This window comes from Mobula hypostoma, chromosome 2, assembly GCF_963921235.1.
Source record: "Mobula hypostoma chromosome 2, sMobHyp1.1, whole genome shotgun sequence".
Taxonomy (NCBI): domain Eukaryota; kingdom Metazoa; phylum Chordata; class Chondrichthyes; order Myliobatiformes; family Myliobatidae; genus Mobula; species Mobula hypostoma.
The window spans coordinates 117,708,280-117,734,735 of NC_086098.1; the positions used below are offsets into that span (position 1 = coordinate 117,708,280).

At 48.3% G+C, this 26,456-nt stretch overlaps 1 protein-coding gene across 4 annotated transcripts in view; it reads left to right on the forward strand.

Moving 5' to 3' along the window:
* The window catches only part of nvl (nuclear VCP like), a 162,123-nt gene that overhangs the window by 24,849 nt on the left and 110,818 nt on the right, over window positions 1-26,456 (forward strand). For 3 of the 4 annotated variants that reach the window (XM_063040507.1, XM_063040509.1, XM_063040508.1), the window contains exon 5: window positions 2,500-2,584. The exons of the other annotated variant lie outside the window; for it this stretch is intronic. In XM_063040507.1, the coding sequence (XP_062896577.1) occupies window positions 2,500-2,584 (85 nt within the window). The remainder of the gene's footprint in view (window positions 1-2,499; window positions 2,585-26,456) is intronic. 4 annotated transcript variants of the gene reach the window in all.

A 26,456-nucleotide genomic window follows, 5' to 3' on the forward strand; every position in this document is an offset into this window, starting at 1 on the left:
CAGTACAGGAACCCTCCGGAGCCTCAGGCTCAGGTTGAATACATGGCGAAGTACTCCACATAGCTGAGTACCTTCACAAGCCTTCCAGGGCCTGATGCAGTGAAGCATCCCCACAACATGATGCAGCCATCACCATGCTTCACGGTAAGGATGGTATGTTTTTGATGTGCATTGTTTGGCTTATGCCAAATATAGTGTTTAGTCTGATGGCCAGAAAGCTCAATTTTAGTTTCATCGTACCATAGAACCTTCTTCCAGCTGACTTCAGAACCCCACATGCCTTCTGGCAAACTGTAGCCAAAATTTCATGTGGGATTTTTCAACAGTGGCTTTCTCTTTGCATTCTCCCATAAAGCTGAGACTGGTGAAACATCTGGGCAACAGTTGTTGTATGCACAGTCTTTCCCATCTCAGCCACCGAAACGTGCAACTCTCCCAGAGTTGTCGTAGGTCTCTTGGTGGCCTCCCTCACGAGTCCCCTTCTTCACGGTCACTCGGTTTTTGAGGACGGCCTGCTCTAGGCAGATTTACATCTGTGCCATATTCTTCCCATTTCTTGGTGATTGACTTAACTGTACTCCAAGGGATAGTCAGTGACTTGGAAATGTTCTTATATCCATCTCTTGACTTGTTCTTTTCAATAACCTTTTCACGGAGTTGCCTGGAGCATACTTTTGTCTTCGTGGTGTAGTTTCTGCCAGGGTATTGACTCATCAGCAGTTGTACCTTCCAGATACAGGTGTAGTTTAACTACAATCAATTGAAATATCTTGACTGCACACTGGTGATTTCCATTTAACCAATTATGTGACTTCTAAAACCAATTGGTGCTGTCATATTAAATGGAGTGAATACTTATGCAATCAATAATATTTGTAATTAATCTAGATCACTTTGTAGAGATCTGTTTTCACTTTGACACGAAAGTGTCTTTTCTGTTGATCAGTGTCAAAACGAAATTAAATCCACTGTGATTCAATGTTGTAAAACAATAAAACAAGAAAATTTCCCAGGAGGCGAAATTCTTTTTGTAGGCACTGTACATGAGTGAGAGTGATCAGCTGGCTGAGTGGTGTGACGACAACAATCTCACCCTGAGTGTCAGCACCACCAGGGGATTGATGATGGGCTCCACAAGGGGGAAGTTGGGAGAATACATTTATTCAGGGGTCAGTGGTGGAACGGATGAACAGCTTCCAAGTTTTTGGGTGTCAGCATCTTGGAGAATCACCGAGGGCTGTATACGCAACGAGTTCCATCTCGGGCACATTGCACCCTGCCATAGAGGACACTTTCAAGGTGGTAACATCCATCGCTAAGTAACCTCACAAACTGGGACATGACCTCTTGTTACCACCGTCAGGGAGGAAGTACAGGAGCCTGGAGGCTCACACTCAATGTTTTAGTTAGAGCCATCAGATTTCTGAATTATTCAGAGCACAGATTTATTCCTCTTTTCCACTATTTATTTACTTTTGTACCTTGTAATATTTTTGTTTTGCATTGTACTGCTACTGCAAAATATATTTCATTATATATGTCTGATAATAAATCTGATTTCGACTAGCTTAATGTACCTGTGCATGGGTTGATCTATCTGGATGACATGGAAGAAAGCTCTTCCCACTGTATCTCAGTACCTGGGACAATTATAAACCAATACCTATACCAATAGGCCGGCAGGGAGAAAGGGGGCTGTGCAGGGCTTGGGGATCTGTGCTTTGGGGGCTGGTGCGGTGGGATCTTAGCAGTATCAGAGAGGGGTGAGGGTGCAGGGAATTGTGTGTGGGGGAGGGGCTCGGCAGGCAGTGGGGTACAAGACTGTGGGTCTATTTTTGGGTCTGTCTCTGCCCGGGGAGGAGTGATTGTATCACAGAGGAGGGTAATTAGCCCAAACCTACCAGTCAAGGAGCTCCCCAGCCCAATCCCACCTTCCAGCTCTGGGTATGTGACCCTATAACTCATGGGTCCTCAACGTCCATTGTGGGAGGGATCTCGTGCACCATTCCCAAACATCACCCACAGTGAATCCCTCTCCAATGAATCCCTCTCCACCTCCCCACCCACCTGCTTATTGTTGTAATGCCCGTTCATCCTCTGCTTGGGAATTAGGCGTTTCCTGTACACATATCCTGTTAATTATGTCTCTCCCCCCCCCCAACCCCAGACACTTCCAAAGGGAAAAAGCACTCAATTAGCCAACCTTTTCTCAAAGCTGGAGTGTCCCATGTCCATTGCCTCTGCACCTTCTCCACTACAGACACGTCTTTCCTGGAGTGTGTCCGGCACTGTATGCGGTACTCGCCCTGGTATACAGCTGTCGTATGCCCTGCTCCTAGATTCTGTACCAGGGTTAATAATATTTCCAGGCATGAACCGATCTAACCTGTTACCTTGATTCACAACTCCACTGTCTTCTACCCTCATTCCCACTTTCTCACCTCCTGTCCCATCTGGTGTTCACCACTGACAGCTGCCTGTCCTGTCCTGTCCCCACAGTGTACCAATTGATCAGCAGCGAAGCCCTGGACTTTGAAGAGGAGCATCTCACCAAACGGGCCCGTCAGAGTCGTGATGACCATGGGTAGGGAACTGCACCTATTCTGACGCCTGTGCAACAAAGGGTCTCCCCAATCCAAGTCTCTCAGAATCCTGTACACCTCCATCTGCTCCCCCTTCAGCCTCTTCTGCTCCAAGGGAGACAAACCTGGCTTACCCAGTCTCCCCTCACAGGCAGCAACATTAGAGACTGTGGGTTTAGAAGGAGGTGTCAGTGATTTGGGGGAGAATCGGAGAAAGAAACGTCCACCTAGTGCGGTTGGAATTCAAGCACTTGACTCACTAAAGCATAAAAGGCGAAGGATGAGGAGCTGGTAAATGGGATTTGTACAGATGGGTGCCAAGGTCTGCAGGGACACGGTGGGCTGAGACTGATTTCAAGCCAGCACTCTGGAGGGGTCTGCCTTGCTGTGTGATGTGCTCGTTCTGCAGTTGTCTCTGTGAGTCTCCCTGGACACACAGTTCATGCATCTGCAGGTTTATTGCAGGAACTGACCAAGACTCCCTCAATAGCACCTTCCACTCCACTCACCTATATGACCTGTGTCAGCTGGAAGCAGCATTTGGAAACACCACCCTCCAAGCCGCATCCTGTCCTGACTTGGCAATGTCCTGGGCAGCGTAGTTCGACGGGGCCTACTCCGTACTGTATCACTAAATAAATCACAGTTCCTTGGGTGTCATTGGTTCAAACTCCTGGACAGCGTTGTCGGTGTACCCATACCAGTGGTTCAATAAGGCAGCTACCTTCTCAAGGACTTCGAGGGAGGGGGAATTAATGCTGGCTCAGCCTCCAAAGCCATGTCACTTGAATGAATATTGACAAAGGTGAATGGTGTTTTACTAAACTCTTCATTTGCTTTCTTTTCGTTGCGTAGTCTGTGCTGTTCCGGCCTTCAGTGTGTGTGATGGAATGGAGGGTGCTGTGTTGAGTCTTGAGGCATGGAAGCAGGTCCTTCAGATCACCACGGAGTAGATATTTGCTCTTAACCCATTTGCCAGCACTTCCAAGTACCGATCTCCACCCGCCCCTTCTCAGGACAGTGTCTTTCCAGATTCCAACCACCCTCCGGAAGAAATAAACCTTCCCCAGCTCCCAGTAAACTAACTTGTCTTTATCTTAAATCTGTGTTGTCTAGTTTCAGAGTACTGTGCCACAGGGAAAAGAGTCCTACTTTGTCCCCCATCTTTGGCCCTTATAATGTTGCACACTTGTATCGTGCTTCGCACCAAGCTCCAAGCCTCTTCCACTCCAGGGAAAACAAATCCAGCCTCTCCAGTCTCCCCTCAAAACTGAAGTAGCTCCACCCCAGAAAACACCCTAGTCAATTTTGTCTGCACCCTCTCCGATGTAATCATGTCCTTTCCCTCCAGGCCATCCTGGGTTACAAGCGGGCTCTGCTTTTGCAGACATCCATGCAGTGATTTGATCTGTAAGTTGGAAAATATTCAAAAAATCCTGATGTGATAACCATACCTCCATGGGATTGCAGTGACTGGCTGCTAAAGCACAAAAGACCAATTTTATAAAGAAAAGAATAATGACTATAAATGGGGGGAGAGAACAAACTGGTTCTGTTTGTAGGAACAAAAGCGTGCACATAGATAAGACTTTGGGATTTAATCATACTATGGGAGTTTGCCCTTATGTAGGGGTTGGGTTTTGTAAGCATTTTGTAATTTTCTTGTAAGTTTTCAATAAGTCAGACATTTGTAAGCTAGAGGCAGTTTGCAGTGTGCTGACCAGGTCTGTGAGTCATTGTCTGACAGTGCTTTGTAAGGTTCCAGATAATCTCCCTGTTCATATATTCATTGCCCTGGCTATGCAGGCAGGTGTCCTGATGCCACCTTACTGACCTGTACTGCTACCTTCAGAAATCCTAACATTTGTACAGCAAGGTTCGGCTGTTCCTCAACACTCCTTGGAGACTGATTATTCAGTGTACTTGCCCTTCCAAAATGCACCACCTCTCCCTTTCAGGATCAAATTCCACCTGCATCACTTTGCCCATGTTATCAACTGATCAATACCATCCTGTCGCATGACCATTGTCCTCACAACCAACACCACCAATTTTGATCCAATCTGTTTACTCATCATTACTCCTACACACAACTGGATCATTCATGATTGCAACAACCAGTAAGGATCCATCTCCGATCCCCATGATACACCAGTGGCCACAACAGGCTTCCAATCACAATGACATCCTTCCACCATCATCTTCTGTCTCTTAGCACTAAACCAGTTGTTGATCCAGTCTTGGTTTGAATCTCATGGACTTCTACCCTTGTGCAAATTCCCACTACAGTCCAGGCTGACCATGTTGACTGCACTGTCTTTAATGCTTTGTTCATCATCATTATTACGTGCTCTCATATGACGTAAGCGATCATGGTCTTTGACCATGATTGTTCTTGGCAAATTTTTCTGCAGAAGTGCCGCCTTCTGGGCAGTGTCTTTACAAGACAGGTTACTCCAGCCATTGTCAGTACTGGTGATATGCACCACCTGCTTCCATGGCTTCAACGTGACTGATCGGGGGCTAAGCAGGTGCTACACCTTGCTCAAGGTGGCTTGCAGGCTAGTGAAGGGAAGGAGTGCCTTATACCTCATTTGGTAGAGATGCATCTCCACCCTACCACTCAATTGTTTTGTTACCTCTTGGAAAAATACAATCCAGTAGGCCAAATGGGATCTCCTCCTAACTATGCCAGGCTGACAACTTTTAATTAACCACTGCCTTTCCAAGTATAAATTAATCCTGTCCCCCAGGACTTTTTTTTTCCAATAACTGGGGTTAGACTCTCAGATGTTTATTTACCAGACTTGTGTTTCCTGCCCTTCTTGAATGACGTTTGCTGTCCTCCAGCCATCTGGCACTTTACATGTGCCCTATTAAGAATTAAATATCTCTGTCAAGGTCCCAGAGGCATTTCCTTCATCCACAGTGGCCTGAAATTCATCTCAACAGGTCCTGGGGATTTATCCACCTTTTAACAAGTTAAGATATCTGTTACATTTGTAATGCTAACACATTGAAGAATTTGACTGTCTCCTCCCTGAGTTATCCAGTCACATTGTCTTTCTCCTTGGTGAATACAGATGAGAAGTGTTCATTAAAGAGCTTACCCATGTCCTGAGGCTCCATATGTAGATTATCCAATTGGTCCCAAATGGTCCTTACACTTTCCCTAGTTACCCTTTTGAACTGTACACTAATAAATAAAAACCTTCAGAACTTTCCTTAATCTTCTTTGCCAGTGATATTTGTGCCCTGTCATTGCTATTTAAAATATTCTTTGTACCATCCTTTCCTTTGCATATTCCTCACTCCTGAAGGGCCTCTCCCCCTTTGGATGGTGCGTATCTGAGATGAGCTGCTAGAAATAGTAGCTGAGACAGACACACCAATGATAGAAGTAAATGAATAGCAGAGGTTTGGAGGCTATGGCCCAAATGTGGGTAGATGGCACGAGTTCACTGGGCAACACAATGGGCATGGCTAAGGTGGGCAGGAGGGCCTGTTTGCATGTTGTGTGACTCCAGGACTCAGTTCTTTGACACCCTTGACCCTCACACTAGGGAATTTGCATGCTCTCCTGGGCTCACATCTGCAGGTGCCAAAGCCTGTCTTCCCCTCACATTGAATCTTCTGCCACTTGTCGTGGGTCTGTCTGCACCACTTTTCAGAGCAGGCAGACAGGCAGTTTTAGCACAAGATGCACACTGAGGTTTCTCTGACGACCTGCCGCATTCTCTTCCATGCCTGGTGTCGCCTGTTTCTTTTCTGACTGCCTTTCTCAGGCTCACGGGTGTTTTGAATTTAGCTCAAGCTCCAAAACCCAGCATTAACCCAGTACTGGAGTACGGTGTGCACCTCTCATCAGCAAACTGTGGGAACGATGTGGAGGCCTGGGCGAAAGCACAGGAGTAGTTCACCAGGATGTTGCTTGGTGAAAGAATTAGCTAAAGGGACAGACTATGGACAAAACTAGATTATTTGTTCTGGATCGTCAGAGGCTGAGGGAGATGTGATAGAATTTTATCAACATTACAAAAAGCTTAGAATTGACAGTCAGTCTTTTTCTCAGACTGGAAATGTCTAGTTCCAGAGGGCATGGCTTTAAGGGAGGGGCAAATCTTTAAAGGATATTTACCAGACTTTTTTTTTAAAACACAGGGAGTGGTAGGTACTTGCACTGCACCACTCAGGAATGTGGTGGAGGCAAGTACAGTATCACTGTTTACAAGACATTTGAACAGGTGGGGAATGAGGTCATAGGCTATATGCAGACAAATGGGATTGGCATTACATTCAGCAGACGAGGTGGGCTGAAGAGATGCTTACCTGGGACAGACTAAAGGCACTGCCCAAAGATACCATCATCCAGACCTCAAACAGAGACTCAGAATTCCCATGAGTATTAAATTGGAAAGGTCCCCTTAAAATGTAGTCCAGTCTTTGTCTTATTTAGTCAAAGTGGGAGCATATTATGAATGGTGAGGCACTAGGGAGTGTAATGGAACAGAGGGAGCTCGGACTGCAAGTGCATCACAGGTAGACAGGATGGTGAAAAAGGCGTTTAGCACACTGGCCGCCAACAAGGCATTGAGTAGAGGAGTTGGGACACTATGTTGCAGTTGTATAGGTTGTTGGTGAGGCCACACTTTGAGTACAATATATAGTTTTGGTCACCCTGTTAGCTAAAAGATGTGAAACTGGAATGAGTGCAGAAAAGATTTACAAAGATATTGCCAGGACGAGAAGGCCTGTGATTGGGAGAGGCTGGCCAGACCAAGTCTTTATTCTTTACAACCTAGGAGAATGTCGGGTGACTTTTAGAGAAATGTGTAAAATTGTGAGAGGCACAGATAAGGTGACAAGTAATAGGCTTTTCACCAGGATAGAGGAGTACAAAACTGGGGGCGGGGAGGGAAATATATTCAGACTGGAGCAAAGATTTGAAGGGGAGCTGAGGAACAACTTTTTCGTACAGATGGTGGTGAGTATATGGAACGAGCTGTCAGAGGAAGTGGCTGGGGCAGGTGCAAAAGTATAATTTAAGAAGCCCTCTGATAGGGTGATACATGGAGGGATATGGGCCCAACATGGGAAATTGGTAGGACATCATAGTTGACGTGGACTTGTTGGGCTGAAGACCCTGTATCTATGTGGCTTTTTTTTAAAAGAAAGAAATCCTCCCCAAGTGTCTACCCAACTGGTGTCAATGTCTCCCCGTCAACCCAAGGTGAGATTCTGTGGCCCTTCTTCCCAATCCGAATCCATCCACAGTGAGAAGCCCGTCCTGGACCCACTGCAATTTTCCAACACACAACAGGGCTGCAGTGAATGCAATCTCACTTGGCTTTGGGCCACAGGCAACTGGGACAGATCTGTTTGGGGCCAAGTCATTGGGCATATTTAAAGTGGAAGATGATCGGTTCTTGATTAGAAGGATGTCAGTGGTAATGGGGAGAAGACAGGAGAATGGGGTTCAGAGGGATAATAAACCAGCCATAGTGGTATGACAGAGCATACTCGATGGGCCAAATAGCCCAATTCTGCTTCTGTGCCTTGTGATCCACTGCTGTTTATTTATTACAGCTTGGCTTTCAACATCATCATCCTCTCAGTCCAGTCAACAAGCTTCAAAACCTGGGCGTTTGTACCTGAATCCTGGACTTAGGAGAGTCATTGGAAGTAATGTTTCCTCTTCACTGACAATCAACATGGGTGCACCTAAAGCAGTGGTCCCCAACCTCTGGGCTGTGAAGAATTCAGTGGTGCAGTGGTAGCCAGGACGCACTCAGCACATCTTTAAGAAAAAAGCCGAAATAAACAAGCTAATTAATTAGGTGCCGCCTGGCATGTCAGGCTGACCTTTATGTGCTGGGCGGCACCTAATTAATTAGCTTGTTTATTTCAGCTTTTTTCTTAAAGATGTGCTGGGTACATTCTGGCTACCGCTGTGCTGCTGCATTCTTCGCGGTCTGGGGCCTGGAGGTTGGGGACCACTGACCTACAGTATATGTGCTTAGCCCATTGCTCTACTCTCTCTACACTTGTGTCTGTGTAGCTAGTCCACTGCTCTGCACGTGTAACTGTGTAGGCACAGCTCAGATGCAGACCCAGCGACACCACTGTTGGCAAAACCTCAGATGGTGATGAAGAGGAATACAGGAGTGAGAGATCGGCTGGTTAAATGATTCAGGAACAACCTTGCACTCAATATCTTCCAGACCAAGGAAGTAGCCTCTACTCTCCACGGTAACACTAATTCAGAATCAGGTTTATTATTGCTGGCATGTGTTGTGGAATTTGTTAAGTTAGCAGATTTTATGTTAATTTGTTAGTACAATTCAATACCAAATAATATAGAAAAAATGAGTAGTTCGATTACAGCAAGTAGATGTATATTGAATAGTTAGATGAAAAATAGTGTAAAACAGAAATTATACACACAAACACACACAGTGCCTATTAAAAAGTATTCTGACACTTGGAAGTTTTCATGTTTTATTCTTCTACGATATTAACTGACAGTGGATTTAATTTGGCTTTTTTGACACTGATCAACAGAAAAGACTCTTTCGTGTCAAAGTGAAAACAAATTTCTACAAACAAGAGAAAATCTGCAGGTGCTGAAAATCTAGGCAACACGCACAAAATGCTGGAGAAACTCAGTCGGTCAGGCAGCACCAGGGAAAAGAATACAGTTACAGGACGTTTTGAGCCGAGACCCTTCGGCAGGACTGGAGAGTCTGGGCCCAAAACGGCGGCTGTACTCTTCTTCATAATGCTGCCTGGCCTGCCAAGTTTTGTGTGTGTTGTGCAAATTAGTCTTAATTTATTAAAAACTAGAGAATGGGGTGACCCGTTGGGGCACCCTTTGAGAGAAGGGTTTGCAGTCTGATGTGACCAGAATGAACATAAAATTTTCCTGAATGCAATTGGTATCGCTTTGCTTTGGAAACTGAAGTAGAAACTCTCAGTTTATAAAAGAAGAATGACACGTAGCAAAGCAAATACAGCTGCTCCTCATTTAACGAAGGACACTTTTGATGGCATCATTTCTGGTTTATCTGCCACCCTTGTGCCTCTTGTTGTCATTTTGGAGACGAGCAGCCCTTTCATCCCCCGTCTCTTCAGCTCTTCTGCTGTTTGTTGTTTGCCTCTGATCCTGGAGACGTGTATGTGTCGTCGTCGTCCTCCTCCTCCTCCTTCTCTCTCTCTCTCTCTCTCTCTCTCTCTCTCTCTCCCTCTCCCTCTCCCTCTCCCTCTCCCTCTCCCTCCCCCCCCCTTTTGTCCTGACTCTTTGATCCTGTACTCGTGCAGCCCTAACCTCATCCGATTCTTGTTTTCCCTCCCTCTCCTTTCTGCTTCCCGACATTTGGCATTATCTCTTGACCATAACGTCCCCCACGCGGCATAATTAGGCTGATCATTTTTTTCACCCTAATACTGGATAGAAGATACGAAGCAGTAACACCAAAGGATGCTGATTATTCTTGATGATGTGGTTGGCACTTTCCTAAATGGATGTGATATAGTCACCGGTGTCCTTCGACTGCAGCAAAGGGTTTATGGGTATCTCAAAGTACGTCATTACAATAAGATTTAATTATCTCTTATTGATGGGTGGCAGTTAGATCTGTCCCAATCCTGCACATGCTGATGGTGATTAGCAGAATGTGACCCCTCGAAATCCCTCCCCCTCCTTTCTCCCATCCCAGTATCCCTCCCCTCCCTTCCCCATCCCAGTTTCACTCTGCCCCTCCCCCAGCTGCCTATCACCTCCCTCATGGTTCAGCCTCCTTCTACTACCCAGTGTGCTTTCCCCTATTCCTTCTTCACCTTTCCTGCCTGTCACCTCCCTGCTACACCTCCCCCACCCCTTTATCTTTCCCTTTACTGGTTTTTCACCTGGAACCTACCAGCCTTCTCCTTCCCACCCTCCCTCACCTTCTTTATAGGGCCTCTGCCCCCCCTTCAGTCCTGACGAAGGGTTCCGGCCCGAAACATTGACTGATCATTTCCACGGATGCTGCCCGACCTGCTGAGTTCCTCCAGTGTGTTGTGAGTGTTGCTTTGACCCCGGCATTTGCAGAGTATTTTGTGCCCTAGAAATAGAGCTGCCCTGCCCTGTTGCTCCAGTAGATGTTGCTGTTGAGGCTGACCGTGCGCATGTGTCGAGCTGTCATGTCCCGGTTTCCATGATGGCCGATCGGGTCTTAGGTGAAAGGCAGCTGATTTTTGGCGAATGAGCAATTTTATACGAATATATAACCCTGAACTTTGCCTACATTCTGTAAGTTAGTGCATTTGAATTCAATTTAGCCAAAAAAAAGTGCCGCTGTAATGCACAGTTTGCGCTGATTGAAGGTCACAGACAGACAGAGCATGAGATTTTCAGTAGTATATAGACAATAATTGATTGCATAATTACTCATCCCCTTTCAAGTCAGTATTTAGTAGATGCATCTTTGGCAGCAATTACAGCCTTGAGTCTGTGTGGATAGGTCTCTATCAGCTTTGCACATCTGGACACTGCAATTTACCCCCTTTCTTCTGTACAAAACTGCTCAAGCTCTGTCAGACTGCATGGAATCGTGAGTGAACAGCCCTTTTCAAGTCCAGCCACAAGTTCTCAATTGGATTGAGGTCTGGACTCTGATTTGGCCACTCCAGAACATTAATTTAACTTTGTTGCTTTTAAGCCATTCATGTGTAGCTTTGGCTATAAGCTTAGGGTCATTGTCATGCTGGAAAACAAATCTTCTCTCAAGTCACAGTACTCTTGCAGAGATTTCCCTGTATTTTGGTGTTTTCATTTTACCCTCTATCTTCACAAGCCTTCCAGGGCCTCCTGTAGTGAAGCATCCCCACACCATGATGTAGCCACCACCAAGCTTCACAGAAAGGATAGTGTGTTGCCAAAAATAGCGTTTAGTCTGATGGCCAAAAAGCTCAGACCACAGAGCTGTCTTTCATCTGACATGCCTGCTGGCAAACTCTAGCCAAGATTTCAAGTGAGTGTTTTTTCAACAGTGGCTTTTTCTTTGCCACTCTCATGAAGCTGTGACTGGTGAAGCACCCGGACAACACAGTCTCTCCCATCTCAGCTACTGAAACTTGTAACTCCTCCAGGGTTGACATAGGTCTCTTGGTGGCCTCCCTCACTTGTCCCCTTCTTACACAGTCACTTAGATTTTGAGGATTTACACCTGTGCCATATTCTTTCCATTTCTTGATGATTGACTTAACTGTCCTCCGAGAGATATTCAGTGACTTGGAAATGTTCTTGTATCCATCTCCTGACTTAGGCTTTTCAATAACCTTTTCATGGAGTTGCTTGGAGTGTTATTTTGTGTTTGTGGGGTAGCTTTGCCAGGATACTGACTCACCAGCGGTTTTACTTCCCAGATACACGTGTATTTTTACCTCAATCAATTGAAACACCTTGATTGCACATAGGTGATCTCCATTTAACTAATTACACCATTTCTAAAACCAATTGGCTGCACCAGTGATGATTTGGTGTGTCATATTGAAGAGGGTGAATACTTATGCAATCAATTATTTTGTGTTTTATATTTGTAATTAACTTAGATCACTTTGCAGAGATCTGTTTTCACTTTGACATGAAAGAATCTTTTTCTGTTGATCAGTGTCAAAAAAAGCCCGATTAAATCCACTGTGATTCAATATTGTCAAACAATAAAACATGAAAACTTCTCGGTGGGATGAATATTTTTGTAGGCACTGTTTTTATTTATTTATGTATGTATATATGTGTGTATATGTATATATGCATATATATATGTATGTGTGTGTATGTATGTATATGTATATGTGTGTGTGTGTGTGTGTATATATATGTGTGTGTGTGTATATATGTGTGTGTGTGTATATATATATGTATATATATATGTGTGTGTGTGTGTGTGTGTATATATATATATATGTATATACACACACACACACACACACACACACACACACACACATACACACGCACACACGTTCACGGGTTCAATGTCCATTCAGGAATCAGATGGCGGAGGGGAAGAAGCTGTTTCTGAATCACTGAGTGTGTACCTTCAGGCTTCTGTATCTCCTACCTGATGGTAACAGTGAGAAAAGGGCATGTCCTGTTTGATGGAGGTTCTTAATAATGGAAGCCACCTTTCTGAGGCACTGCTCCTTGAAAATGGCTTGGATACTATGGAGGCTAGTGCCCAAGGTGGAGCTGACTAATTTTACAAGTTTCTGCAGCTTCTTTTGGTCCTGTACAGTGACCTCCCACCTTCCCCCCACCAAACCAGACAGTGATGCAGCCTGTCCGAATGCTTTCTATGGCTGGGGTCCCCAACCTTTTTTGCACCGCGGACCGGTTTAATATTGACAATATTCTTGCGGACCGGCCAACCGGAGGGGGGGGTGGGGTGTTCAAGTAGGGTTAAACTCACCTCAACATGTCTTTTACAGTTAGGGTTGCCAACTTTCTCACTCCCAAATAAGGGACAAAAGTAGCAGTCAAATCGCGGACACTTTACCCCAGGAAAAACTACCATGACCATTGAGCCTTGCGCAGGCACCTGTGTGTGCATGTGTGATGTGCACGTGATGTGTGCATGTGTAATGTGCACGTGATGTGTGCATGCGTGATGTGCACGTGGTGTGTGCATGCGTGATGTGCACGTGGTGTGTGCATGCGTGATGTGCACGTGGTGTGTGCATGCGTGATGTGCACGTGGTGTGTGCATGCGTGATGTGCACGTGATGTGTGCATGTGTGATGTGCACGTGATGTGTGCATGCGTGATGTGCACGTGATGTGTGCATGTGTGATGTGCACGTGATGTGTGCATGCGTGATGTGTGCATGCGTGATGTGCACGTGATGTGTGCATGTGTGATGTGCACGTGATGTGTGCATGCGTGATGTGCACGTGATGTGTGCATGTGTGATGTGCACGTGATGTGTGCATGCGTGATGTGTGCATGCGTGATGTGCACGTGATGTGTGCATGCGTGATGTGCACGTGATGTGTGCATGCGTGATGTGTGCATGCGTGATGTGTGCATGCGTGATGTGCACGTGATGTTTGCATGCGTGATGTGCACGTGGTGTGTGCATGTGTGATGTGCACATGATGTGTGCATGCGTGATGTGCACATGATGTGTGCATGCGTGATGTGCACGTGATGTGTGCATGCGTGATGTGCACGTGATGTGTGCATGCGTGATGTGCACATGGTGTGTGCATGCGTGATGTGCACGTGATGTGTGCATGCGCATACGTGCTGATTTTTTTCCCCACAGATCGGTTTTGCTTTCATCTTCCTGACTATACTGTACATACATTATTTCTACTTTATATAGGCTGTGTATTTATCATATCATTCCTGCTTTTACTATATGTTAGTGTTATTTATTTTCGGTTTTATGTGTTATTTGGTATGATTTGTAAGGTTATTTTTGGATCTGGGAACGCTGAAAAATTTTCCCCATATAAATTAATGGTAATTGCTTCTTCGCTTCATGCCATTTCGGGATGAAAAGTTTCATAGGAACGCTCTACCTTAGCGAGGGAAATACGGGACAAACCAATTTAGCCCAATATACGGGATGTCCCGGCAAATACGGGATAGTTGGCAACCCTATGTTCAAGTTCAACAGTGCGTGACAGGGAATGAGGAAAGGTGCAGCTGACTCATATCGTTTCCTCATGGCCCGGTAGCACATGCTTTGTGGCCCGGTACCGGTCCGCGGCCTGGTGGTTGGGGACTGCTGTTCTATGGTACATCTATAGATGTTTTTCAGTGTTTTAGGTGACAAACTGAATCTCCTCAAACTCCTAATAAACTACAGCCACTCTCTTGCCTTCTTTATAGCTGCATTGATATGTTGGGGCCAGATTAGATCCTCAGAGATCTTGATACCTTGGAACTTGAAATTGCTCAACCTCTCCACTTCTGATCCCTGTATGAGGATTGATCCGTGTTTGCTAATACTACCCTTTCTCAAGTCCACAATCAGCTCTTTGGTCTTGCTGACATTGAATGCAAGGTTATTACTGCGACACTACTCAACGAGCTGGTATATCTTGCTCCTGTACGCCCTCTCGTCTCCATCTGAGATTCTATCAACGATGGTTCTATCGTCAGCAAATTTATAGATGGTATTTGAGAAATGCCTAGACACACAGCTATGGGTACATAGAGAGTAGAGCAGTGAGCTAAGTACACACCCGAGGTGCACCAGTGTCGATCGTCAGCAAGGAGGAGATATTATCACCAATCCGCACAGATTGTGATCTTCTGGTTAGGAAGTTGAGGATTCAACTGCAGAGGGAGGTACAGAGGCCCAGTTTATCGATTTGTGTTGTGGAAATGATTGTATTTAATGCTGGGTTATAGTCAATGAACAACATCCTGACATGGGGATTTATATTGGCCAGGTGAAGAGCCATTGAGATTGTGTGTGCCGCAGATACGGAAATTGCAGTGGGTCCAGGTCCTTGCTGAGGCAGGAGTTGATTCTAGCCAAGACCAACCTCTGAAAGCAGTTCATCACCATAGATGTGATTGCAACTCATGGCATTCATTTTGATGTCGTCCACAAGCTTACTGACCATACCAACTAAATTCTCATCCAAGCTGTTAATATGCGTAATCTGTCAGTGGGGCTCGTATATACAGACTGGGCTTGTTAGCTGACTCTGCGAACAGCCACTTGACTCGGGGATGAGAACGCCACCTTTCATAGACAATATACAACATCTTCCTCTGTGTCCTGCACTGCAGCTCCCTCCAAAAATACACCAAACCAGACCACTGTCCATCACAAATCTCTCACTGCCTAGCTCTCTCCAGAACCTTCTCCCGATCCCACCATCCTGATTGGCTGACACAACGTTGCGAAGTTGGACAGCAGGGCTTCTTATCTTTGGCCAAAACCAAAACATTCTATCAGCTTAATGCACAGCTTTTGCAGAAAACTGCTAAAACAGAGTGCTCATAGCATACCAGTAGAAACCTTAACCAAGGCATTACTTATAGCTAATGAGCAACAGTGGGCCCAGCACCATTCCCTGCCACACACCACTGGTCACAGACTTCCTGTCTGGATAACAACCCTCTACAATCACCCTCTGACTTCTGTCACCAAGCCAATTTTGCAATCCAAACAGTAGTCCAGTCTGGATCCAATGTGCCTGACCTTCTAGATTAGCTTCCCGTGCAGCACTTGTCAAAGGCCTTGCTAAAGTTCGTGTAGATAATTCTGCCCTCATCAGTCTGGTTACTGGAGGATGTGATAAGGGAGGGAACATCACTCTGTCTCTGACCCTGGGAGTGTGTGATAAGGGAGGGAACATCACGCTGTCTCTGACGCTGGGAGTGTGTGAGGGGAATTCACTCTGTATCTGACCCTGGGAATGTGTGATGGGGGATTCACTCTGTATCTCACCCTGGGAGTGTGTGATAGGGAATTCACTCTGTATCTGACCCTGGGGGTTTGTGATGGGGAATTCACTCTGTCTGACCCTGACAGTGTGTGATGGGGGAATTCACTCTGTATCTGACCCTGGGAGTGTGTGATGGGGGAATTCACTCTGTCTGACCCTGCGAGTTTGTGATGGGGAATTCACTCTGTATCTGACCCTGGGAGTGTGTGATGGGGGGATTCACTCTGTATCTGACCCTGGGATTGTGTGATGGGGGGGATTTACTCTGTGTCTGACCCTGGGAGTGTGTGATGGGGGGGGGGGGATTCACTCTGTATCTGACCCTGGGGGTTTGTGATGGGGAATTCACTCTGTGTTTGACCTGGGAGTGTGTGATGGGGAATTCACTCTGTATCTGACCCTGGGAGTGTGTGATGGGGAATTAACTGTGTATCTGACCCTGGGAGTGTGTGATGGGGAATTCACTCTGTGTCTGACGCTGGGAGTGTGTGATGGGGAATTCACTCTGTGCCTGACCCTGGGAGTGTGTGATGGGGGAAATTCACTCTCTGTCTGACCCTGGGAGTGTGTGATGGGGGAAATTCACTCTGTATCTGACCCTGGGAGTGTGTGATGGGGAATTCACTCTGTATCTGACCCTGGCAGTGTGTGATAAGGGAATTCACTCTGTGTCTGACCCTGGGAGTGTCTGATGGGGGGAATTCACTCTGTGTCTGACGCTGGGAGTGTGTGATGGGGAATTCACTCTGTGTCTGACCCTGGGAGTGTGTGATGGGGGAAATTCACTCTGTATCTGACCCTGGGAGTGTGTGATGGGGAATTCACTCTGTATCTGATCCTGGCAGTGTGTGATAAGGGAATTCACTCTGTGTCTCACCCTGGGAGTGTGTGATGGGGGTAATTCACTCTGTGTCTGACCCTGGGAGTGTGTGATGGGGAATTCGCTCTGGGTCTGACCCTGGGAGTGTGTAATGGGGAATTCACTCTGTATCTGACCCTGGCAGTGTGTGATGGGGGAATTCAGTCTGTATCTGACCCTGGGAGTGTGTGATGGGGGAATTCAGTCTGGATCTGACCCTGGGAGTGTGTGATGGGGAATTCACTCTGTATCTGACCCAGAGAGTGTGTGATGGGAATTCACTCTGTCTGACCCTGTGAGTGTCTGATGGGGGGGATTCACTCTGTATCTGACCCTTGGAGTGTGTGATGGGGAATTCACTCTGTATCTGACCCTGGGAGTGTGTGATGGGGGAATTCACTCTGTATCTGACCCTGGGAGTGTGTGCTGGGGGTAATTGACTCAGTCTGACCCTGTGAGTGTGGGATGGGGGGGGGATTCACTCTGTATCTGACCCTAGGAGTGTGTGATGGGGGAATTCACTCTGTGTCTGCCCTAGGAGTGTGTGATGGGGGAATTCACTCTGTGTCTGACGCTGGGAGTGTGTGATGGGGAATTCACTCTGTATCTGACCCTGGGAGTGTGTGATGGGGGAATTCACTCTGTATCTGACCCTGGGAGTGTGTGATGGGAGATTCACTCTGTATCTCACCCTGGGAGTGTGTGATGGGGGATTCACTCTGTATCTCACCCTGGGAGTGTGTGATAGGGAATTCCTTCTGACTGACCCTGATAGTGTGTGATGTGGGAATTTACTCTGTATCTGACCCTGGGAGTGTGTGATGGGGGGGATTCACTCTGTATCTGACCCTGGGGGTTTGTGATGGGGAATTCACTCTGTGTCTGACCTTGGAGTGTGTGATGGGGAATTCACTCTGTATCTGACCCTGGGAGTGTGTGATGGGGGAATTCAGTCTGTATCTGACCCTGGGAGTGTGTGATGGGGGAATTCAGTCTGGATCTGACGCTGGGAGTGTGTGAGGGGAATTCACTCTGTATCTGACCCTGGGAATGTGTGATGGGGGATTCACTCTGTATCTCACCCTGGGAGTGTGTGATAGGGAATTCACTCTGTATCTGACCCTGGGGGTTTGTGATGGGGAATTCACTCTGTCTGACCCTGACAGTGTGTGATGGGGGAATTCACTCTGTATCTGACCCTGGGAGTGTGTGATGGGGGAATTCACTCTGTCTGACCCTGCGAGTTTGTGATGGGGAATTCACTCTGTGTCTGACCCTGGGAGTGTGTGATGGGGAATTCACTCTGTATCTGACCCTGGGAGTGTGTGATGGGGGGATTCACTCTCTATCTGACCCTGGGATTGTGTGATGGGGGGGATTTACTCTGTGTCTGACCCTGGGAATGTGTGATGGGGGGGGGGGATTCACTCTGTATCTGACCCTGGGGGTTTGTGATGGGGAATTCACTCCGTGTCTGACCTGGGGGTGTGTGATGGGGAATTCACTCTGTATCTGACCCTGGGAGTGTGTGATGGGGAATTCACTCTGTGTCTGACGCTGGGAGTGTGTGATGGGGAATTCACTCTGTGTCTGACCCTGGGAGTGTGTGATGGGGGAAATTCACTCTCTGTCTGACCCTGGGAGTGTGTGATGGGGGAAATTCACTCTGTATCTGACCCTGGGAGTGTGTGATGGGGAATTCACTCTGTATCTGACCCTGGCAGTGTGTGATAAGGGAATTCACTCTGTGTCTGACCCTGGGAGTGTCTGATGGGGGGAATTCACTCTGTGTCTGACGCTGGGATTGTGTGATGGGGAATTCACTCTGTGTCTGACCCTGGGAGTGTGTGATGGGGGAAATTCACTCTGTATCTGACCCTGGGAGTGTGTGATGGGGAATTCACTCTGTATCTGATCCTGGCAGTGTGTGATAAGGGAATTCACTCTGTGTCTGACCCTGGGAGTGTGTGATTGGGGGAATTCACTCTGTGTCTGACCCTGGGAGTGTGTGATGGGGAATTCGCTCTGTGTCTGACCCTGGGAGTGTGTGATGGGGAATTCACTCTGTGTCTGACCCTGGCAGTGTGTGATGGGGGAATTCAGTCTGTATCTGACCCTGGGAGTGTGTGATGGGGAATTCACTCTGTATCTGACCCAGGGAGTGTGTGATGGGTATTCACTCTGTCTGACCCTGTGAGTGTCTGATGGGGTGGATTCACTCTGTATCTGACCCTGGGAGTGTGTGATGGGGAATTCACTCTGTATCTGACCCTGGGAGTGTGTGATGGGGGAATTCACTCTGTATCTGACCCTGGGAGTGTGTGCTGGGGGTAATTGACTCTGTCTGACCCTGTGAGTGTGTGATGGGGGAATTCACTCTGTGTCTGACCCTAGGAGTGTGTGATGGGGGAATTCACTCTGTGTCTGACGCTGGGAGTGTGTGATGGGGAATTCACTTTGTATCTGACCCTGGGAGTGTGTGATGGGGGAATTCACTCTGTATCTGACCCTGGGAGTGTGTGATGGGAGATTAACTCTGTATCTCACCCTGGGAGTGTGTGATGGGGGATTCACTCTGTATCTCACCCTGGGAGTGTGTGATGGGGGGGATTCACTCTGTATCTGACCCTGGGGGTTTGTGATGGGGAATTCACTCTGTGTCTGACCTTGGAGTGTGTGATGGGGGAATTCAGTCTGTATCTGACCCTGGGAGTGTGTGATGGGGGAATTCAGTCTGGATCTGACCCTGGGAGTGTGTGATGGGGAATTCACTCTGTATCTGACCCTGGGAGTGTGTGCTGGGGATAATTGACTCTGTCTGACCCTGTGAGTGTGTGATGGGGGGGATTCACTCTGTATCTGACCCTAGGAGTGTCTCATGGGGAATTCACTCTGTATCTGACCCTGGGAGTGTGTGATGGGGGAATTCACTCTGTGTCTGACCCTAGGAGTGTGTGATGGGGGAATTCACTCTGTGTCTGACGCTGGGAGTGTGTGATAGGGAATTCTCTCTGTATCTGACCCTGGGAGTGTGTGATGGGGGAATTCACTCTGTCTGACCCTGGGAGTTTGTGATGGGGAATTCACTCTGTGTCTGACCCTGGGAGTGTGTGATGGGGAATTCACTCTGTGTCTGACCCTGGGAGTGTGTGATGGGGGGATTCACTCTGTATCTGACCCTGGGGGTTTGTGATGGGGAATTCACTCTGTGTCTGACCCGGGGAGTGTGTGATGGGGGGATTCACTCTGTATCTGACCCTGGGGGTTTGTGATGGGGAATTCACTCTGTATCTGACCCTGGGAGTGTGTGATGGGGGAATTCAATCTGTATCTGACCCTGGGAGTGTGTGATGGGGGAATTCACTCTGTGTCTGACCCTGGGAGTGTGTGATAGGGAATTCACTGTGTATCTGACCCTGGGAGTGTGTGATAGGGAATTCACTGTGTATCTGACCCTGGGAGTGTGTCATGGGGAATTCACTCTGTGTCTGATGCTGGGAGTGTGTGACAGGGAATTCACTCTGTGTCTGACCCTGGGAGTGTGTGATGGGGAAAATTCACTCTGTATCTGACCCTGGGAGTGTGTGATGGGGGGAATTCACCCTGTGTCTGTCCCTGGGAGTGTGTGATGGGGAATTCGCTCTGTGTCTGACCCTGGGAGTGTGTCATGGGGAATTCACTCTGTATCTGACCCTGGGAATGTGTGATGGGGAATTCACTCTGTGTCTGACTGTGGGAGTGTGTGATGGGGGAATTCACTCTGTATCTGACCCTGGGAGTGAGTGATGGGGGTAATTCACTCTGTCTGACCCTGTGAGTGTGTGATGGTGGGGATTCACTCTGTATCTGACCCGAGGAGTGTGTGATGGGGAATTCACTCTGTATCTGACCCTAGGAGTGTGTGATGGGGAATTCACTCTGTATCTGACCCTGGGAGTTTGTGATGGGGGAATTCACTCTGTATCTGACCCTGGGAGTGTGTGATGGGGGAATTCACTCTGTGTCTGACGCTGGGAGTGTGTGATGGGGAATTCACTCTGTATCTGACCCTGGGAGTGTGTGATGGGGGTAATTGACTCTGTCTGACCCTGTGAGTGTGTGATGGGGGGGATTCACTCTGTATCTGACCCTAGGAGTGTCTGATGGGGAATTCACTCTGTATCTGACCCTGGGAGTGTGTGATGGGGGAATTCACTCTGTGTCTGACCCTAGGAGTGTGTGATGGGGGAATTCACTCTGTGTCTGACGCTGGGAGTGTGTGATAGGGAATTCTCTCTGTATCTGACCCTGGGAGTGTGTGATGGGAGAATTTACTCTGTCTGACCCTGGGAGTTTGTGATGGGGAATTCACTCTGTGTCTGACCCTGGGAGTATGTGATGGGGGAATTCAGTCTGTATCTGACCCTGGGAGTGTGTGATGGGGGAATTCAGTCTGGATCTGACCCTGGGAGTGTGTGATGGGGAATTCACTCTGTATCTGACCCAGGGAGTGTGTGATGGGTATTCACTCTGTCTGACCCTGTGAGTGTCTGATGGGGTGGATTCACTCTGTATCTGACCCTGGGAGTGTGTGATGGGGAATTCACTCTGTATCTGACCCTGGGAGTGTGTGATGGGGGAATTCACTCTGTATCTGACCCTGGGAGTGTGTGCTGGGGGTAATTGACTCAGTCTGACCCTGTGAGTGTGTGATGGGGGAATTCACTCTGTGTCTGACCCTAGGAGTGTGTGATGGGGGAATTCACTCTGTATCTGACGCTGGGAGTGTGTGATGGGGAATTCACTTTGTATCTGACCCTGGGAGTGTGTGATGGGGGAATTCACTCTGTATCTGACCCTGGGAGTGTGTGATGGGAGATTCACTCTGTATCTCACCCTGGGAGTGTGTGATGGGGGATTCACTCTGTATCTCACCCTGGGAGTGTGTGATGGGGGGGATTCACTCTGTATCTGACCCTGGGGTTTGTGATGGGGAATTCACTCTGTGTCTGACCTTGGAGTGTGTGATGGGGGAATTCAGTCTGTATCTGACCCTGGGAGTGTGTGATGGGGGAATTCAGTCTGGATCTGACCCTGGGAGTGTGTGATGGGGAATTCACTCTGTATCTGACCCTGGGAGTGTGTTCCTGGGATAATTGACTCTGTCTGACCCTGTGAGTGTGTGATGGGGGGGATTCACTCTGTATCTGACCCTAGGAGTGTCTCATGGGGAATTCACTCTGTATCTGACCCTGGGAGTGTGTGATGGGGGAATTCACTCTGTGTCTGACCCTAGGAGTGTGTGATGGGGGAATTCACTCTGTGTCTGACGCTGGGAGTGTGTGATAGGGAATTCTCTCTGTATCTGACCCTGGGAGTGTGTGATGGGGGAATTCACTCTGTCTGACCCTGGGAGTTTGTGATGCGGAATTCACTCTGTGTCTGACCCTGGGAGTATGTGATGGGGAATTCACTCTGTGTCTGACCCGGGGAGTGTGTGATGGGGGGATTCACTCTGTATCTGACCCTGGGGGTTTGTGATGGGGAATTCACTCTGTGTCTGACCCGGGGAGTGTGTGATGGGGGGATTCACTCTGTATCTGACCCTGGGGGTTTGTGATGGGGAATTCACTCTGTATCTGACCCTGGGAGTGTGTGATGGGGGAATTCACTCTGTGTCTGACCCTGGGAGTGTGTGATGGGGAATTCACTCTGTATCTGACCCTGGGAGTGTGTGATAGGGAATTCACTGTGTATCTGACCCTGGGAGTGTGTCATGGGGAATTCACTCTGTGTCTGATGCTGGGAGTGTGTGATGGGGAATTCACTCTGTGTCTGACCCTGGGAGTGTGTGATGGGGAAAATTCACTCTGTATCTGACCCTGGGAGTGTGTGATGGGGGGAATTCACCCTGTGTCTGTCCCTGGGAGTGTGTGATGGGGAATTCGCTCTGTGTCTGACCCTGGGAGTGTGTGATGGGGAATTCACTCTGTATCTGACCCTGGGAATGTGTGATGGGGAATTCACTCTGTGTCTGACTGTGGGAGTGTGTGATGGGGGAATTCACTCTGTATCTGACCCTGGGAGTGAGTGATGGGGGTAATTCACTCTGTCTGACCCTGTGAGTGTTTGATGGTGGGGATTCACTCTGTATCTGACCCGAGGAGTGTGTGATGGGGAATTCACTCTGTATCTGACCCTAGGAGTGTGTGATGGGGAATTCACTCTGTATCTGACCCTGGGAGTGTGTGATGGGGGTATTCACTCTGTGTCTGACCCTGGGAGTGTGTGATGGGGGAATTCACTCTGTGTCTGACGCTGGGAGTGTGTGATGGGGAATTCACTCTGTATCTGACCCTGGGAGTGTGTGATGGGGGTAATTGACTCTGTCTGACCCTGTGAGTGTGTGATGGGGGGGATTCACTCTGTATCTGACCCTAGGAGTGTCTGATGGGGAATTCACTCTGTATCTGACCCTGGGAGTGTGTGATGGGGGAATTCACTCTGTGTCTGACCCTAGGAGTGTGTGATGGGGGAATTCACTCTGTGTCTGACGCTGGGAGTGTGTGATAGGGAATTCTCTCTGTATCTGACCCTGGGAGTGTGTGATGGGGGAATTTACTCTGTGTCTGACCCTGGGAGTTTGTGATGGGGAATTCACTCTGTGTCTGACCCTGGGAGTATGTGATGGGGAATTCACTCTGTGTCTGACCCTGGGAGTGTGTGATGGGGGGATTCACTCTGTATCTGACCCTGGGGGTTTGTGATGGGGAATTTACTCTGTGTCTGACCCTGGGAGTGTGTGATGGGGAATTCACTCTGTATCTGACCCTGGGAGTGTGTGATGGGGAATTCACTCTGTGTCTGACTGTGGGAGTGTGTGATGGGGGAATTCACTCTGTATCTGACCCTGGGAGTGTGTGATGGGGGTAATTCACTCTGTCTGAACCTGTGTGTGTGTGATGGTGGGGATTCACTCTGTATCTGACCCTAGGAGTGTGTGATGGGGAATTCACTCTGTGTCTGACCCTAGGAGTGTGTGATGGGGAATTCACTCTGTGTCTGACCCTGGGAGTGTGTGATGGGGGGATTCACTCTGTATCTGACCCTGGGGGTTTGTGATGGGGAATTCACTCCGTGTCTGACCTGGGAGTGTGTGATGGGGAATTCACTCTGTATCTGACCCATGGAGTGTGTGATGGGAATTCACTCTGTCTGACCCTGTGAGTGTGTGATGGGGGTGATTCACTCTGTATCTGACCCTAGGAGTGTGTGATGGGGAATTCACTCTGTATCTGACCCTGGGAGTGTGTGATGGGGGAATTCACTCTGTCTGACCCTGGGAGTTTGTGATGGGGAATTCACTCTGTGTCTGACCCTGGGAGTATGTGATGGGGAATTCACTCTGTGTCTGACCCGGGGAGTGTGTGATGGGGGGATTCACTCTGTATCTGACCCTGGGGGTTTGTGATGGGGAATTCACTCTGTGTCTGACCCGGGGAGTGTGTGATGGGGGGATTCACTCTGTATCTGATCCTGGGGGTTTGTGATGGGGAATTCACTCTGTATCTGACCCTGGGAGTGTGTGATGGGGAATTCACTCTATATCTGACCCTGGGAGTGTGTGATGGGGGAATTCAATCTGTATCTGACCCTGGGAGTGTGTGATGGGGGAATTCACTCTGTGTCTGACCCTGGGAGTGTGTGATAGGGAATTCACTCTGTGTCTGACCCTGGGAGTGTGTGATAGGGAATTCACTGTGTATCTGACCCTGGGAGTGTGTCATGGGGAATTCACTCTGTGTCTGACGCTGGGAGTGTGTGATGGGGAATTCACTCTGTGTCTGACCCTGGGAGTGTGTGATGGGGGAAATTCACTCTGTATCTGACCCTGGGAGTGTGTGATTGGGGGAATTCACTCTGTGTCTGACCCTGGGAGTGTGTGATGGGGAATTCGCTCTGTGTCTGACCCTGGGAGTGTGTGATGGGGAATTCACTCTGTATCTGACCCTGGGAGTGTGTGATGGGGAATTCACTCTGTGTCTGACTATGGGAGTGTGTGATGGGGGAATTCACTCTGTATCTGACCCTGGGAGTGTGTGATGGGGGTAATTCACTCTGTCTGACCCTGTGAGTGTGTGATGGTGGGGATTCACTCTGTATCTGACCCTAGGAGTGTGTGATGGGGAATTCACTCTGTATCTGACCCTGGGAGTGTGTGATGGGGAATTCACTCTGTATCTGACCCTAGGAGTGTGTGATGGGGAATTCACTCTGTATCTGACCCTGGGAGTGTGTGATGGGGGTATTCACTCTGTGTCTGACCCTGGGAGTGTGTGATGGGGGAATTCACTCTGTGTCTGACGCTGGGAGTGTGTGATGGGGAATTCACTCTGTATCTGACCCTGGGAGTGTGTGCTGGGGGTAATTGACTCTGTCTGACGCTGTGAGTGTGTGATGGGGGGGATTCACTCTGTATCTGACCCTAGGAGTGTCTGATGGAGAATTCACTCTGTATCTGACCCTGGGAGTGTGTGATGGGGGAATTCACTCTGTGTCTGACCCTAGGAGTGTGTGATGGGGGAATTCACTCTGTGTCTGACGCTGGGAGTGTGTGATAGGGAATTCTCTCTGTATCTGACCCTGGGAGTGTGTGATGGGAGAATTTACTCTGTCTGACCCTGGGAGTTTGTGATGGGGAATTCACTCTGTGTCTGACCCTGGGAGTATGTGATGGGGAATTCACTCTGTGTCTGACCCTGGGAGTGTGTGATGGGGGGATTCACTCTGTATCTGACCCTGGGGGTTTGTGATGGGGAATTTACTCTGTGTCTGACCCTGGGAGTGTGTGATGGGGAATTCACTCTGTATCTGACCCTGGGAGTGTGTGATGGGGAATTCACTCTGTGTCTGACTGTGGGAGTGTGTGATGGGGGAATTCACTCTGTATCTGACCCTGGGAGTGTGTGATGGGGGTAATTCACTCTGTCTGAACCTGTGTGTGTGTGATGGTGGGGATTCACTCTGTATCTGACCCTAGGAGTGTGTGATGGGGAATTCACTCTGTATCTGACCCTGGGAGTGTGTGCTGGGGGTAATTGACTCTGTCTGACCCTGTGAGTGTGTGATGGGGGGGATTCACTCTGTATCTGACCCTGGGAGTGTGTGATGGGGGAATTCACTCTGTGTCTGACCCTAGGAGTGTGTGATGGGGGGGATTCACTCTGTGTCTGACGCTGGGAGTGTGTGATGGGGAATTCACTCTGTATCTGACCCTGGGAGTGTGTGATGGGGGAATTCACTTTGTATCTGACCCTGGGAGTGTGTGATGTGGGAATTCACTCTGTATCTGACCCTGGGAGTGTGTGATAGGGGGGATTCACTCTGTATCTGACCCTGGGGGGTTGTGATGGGGAATTCACTCTGTGTCTGACCTGGGAGTGTGTGATGGGGAATTCAGTCTGGATCTGACCCTGGGAGTGTGTGATGGGGAATTCACTCTGTATCTGACCCAGGGAGTGTGTGATGGGAATTCACTCTGTCTGACCCTGTGAGTGTGTGATGGGGGGGATTCACTCTGTATC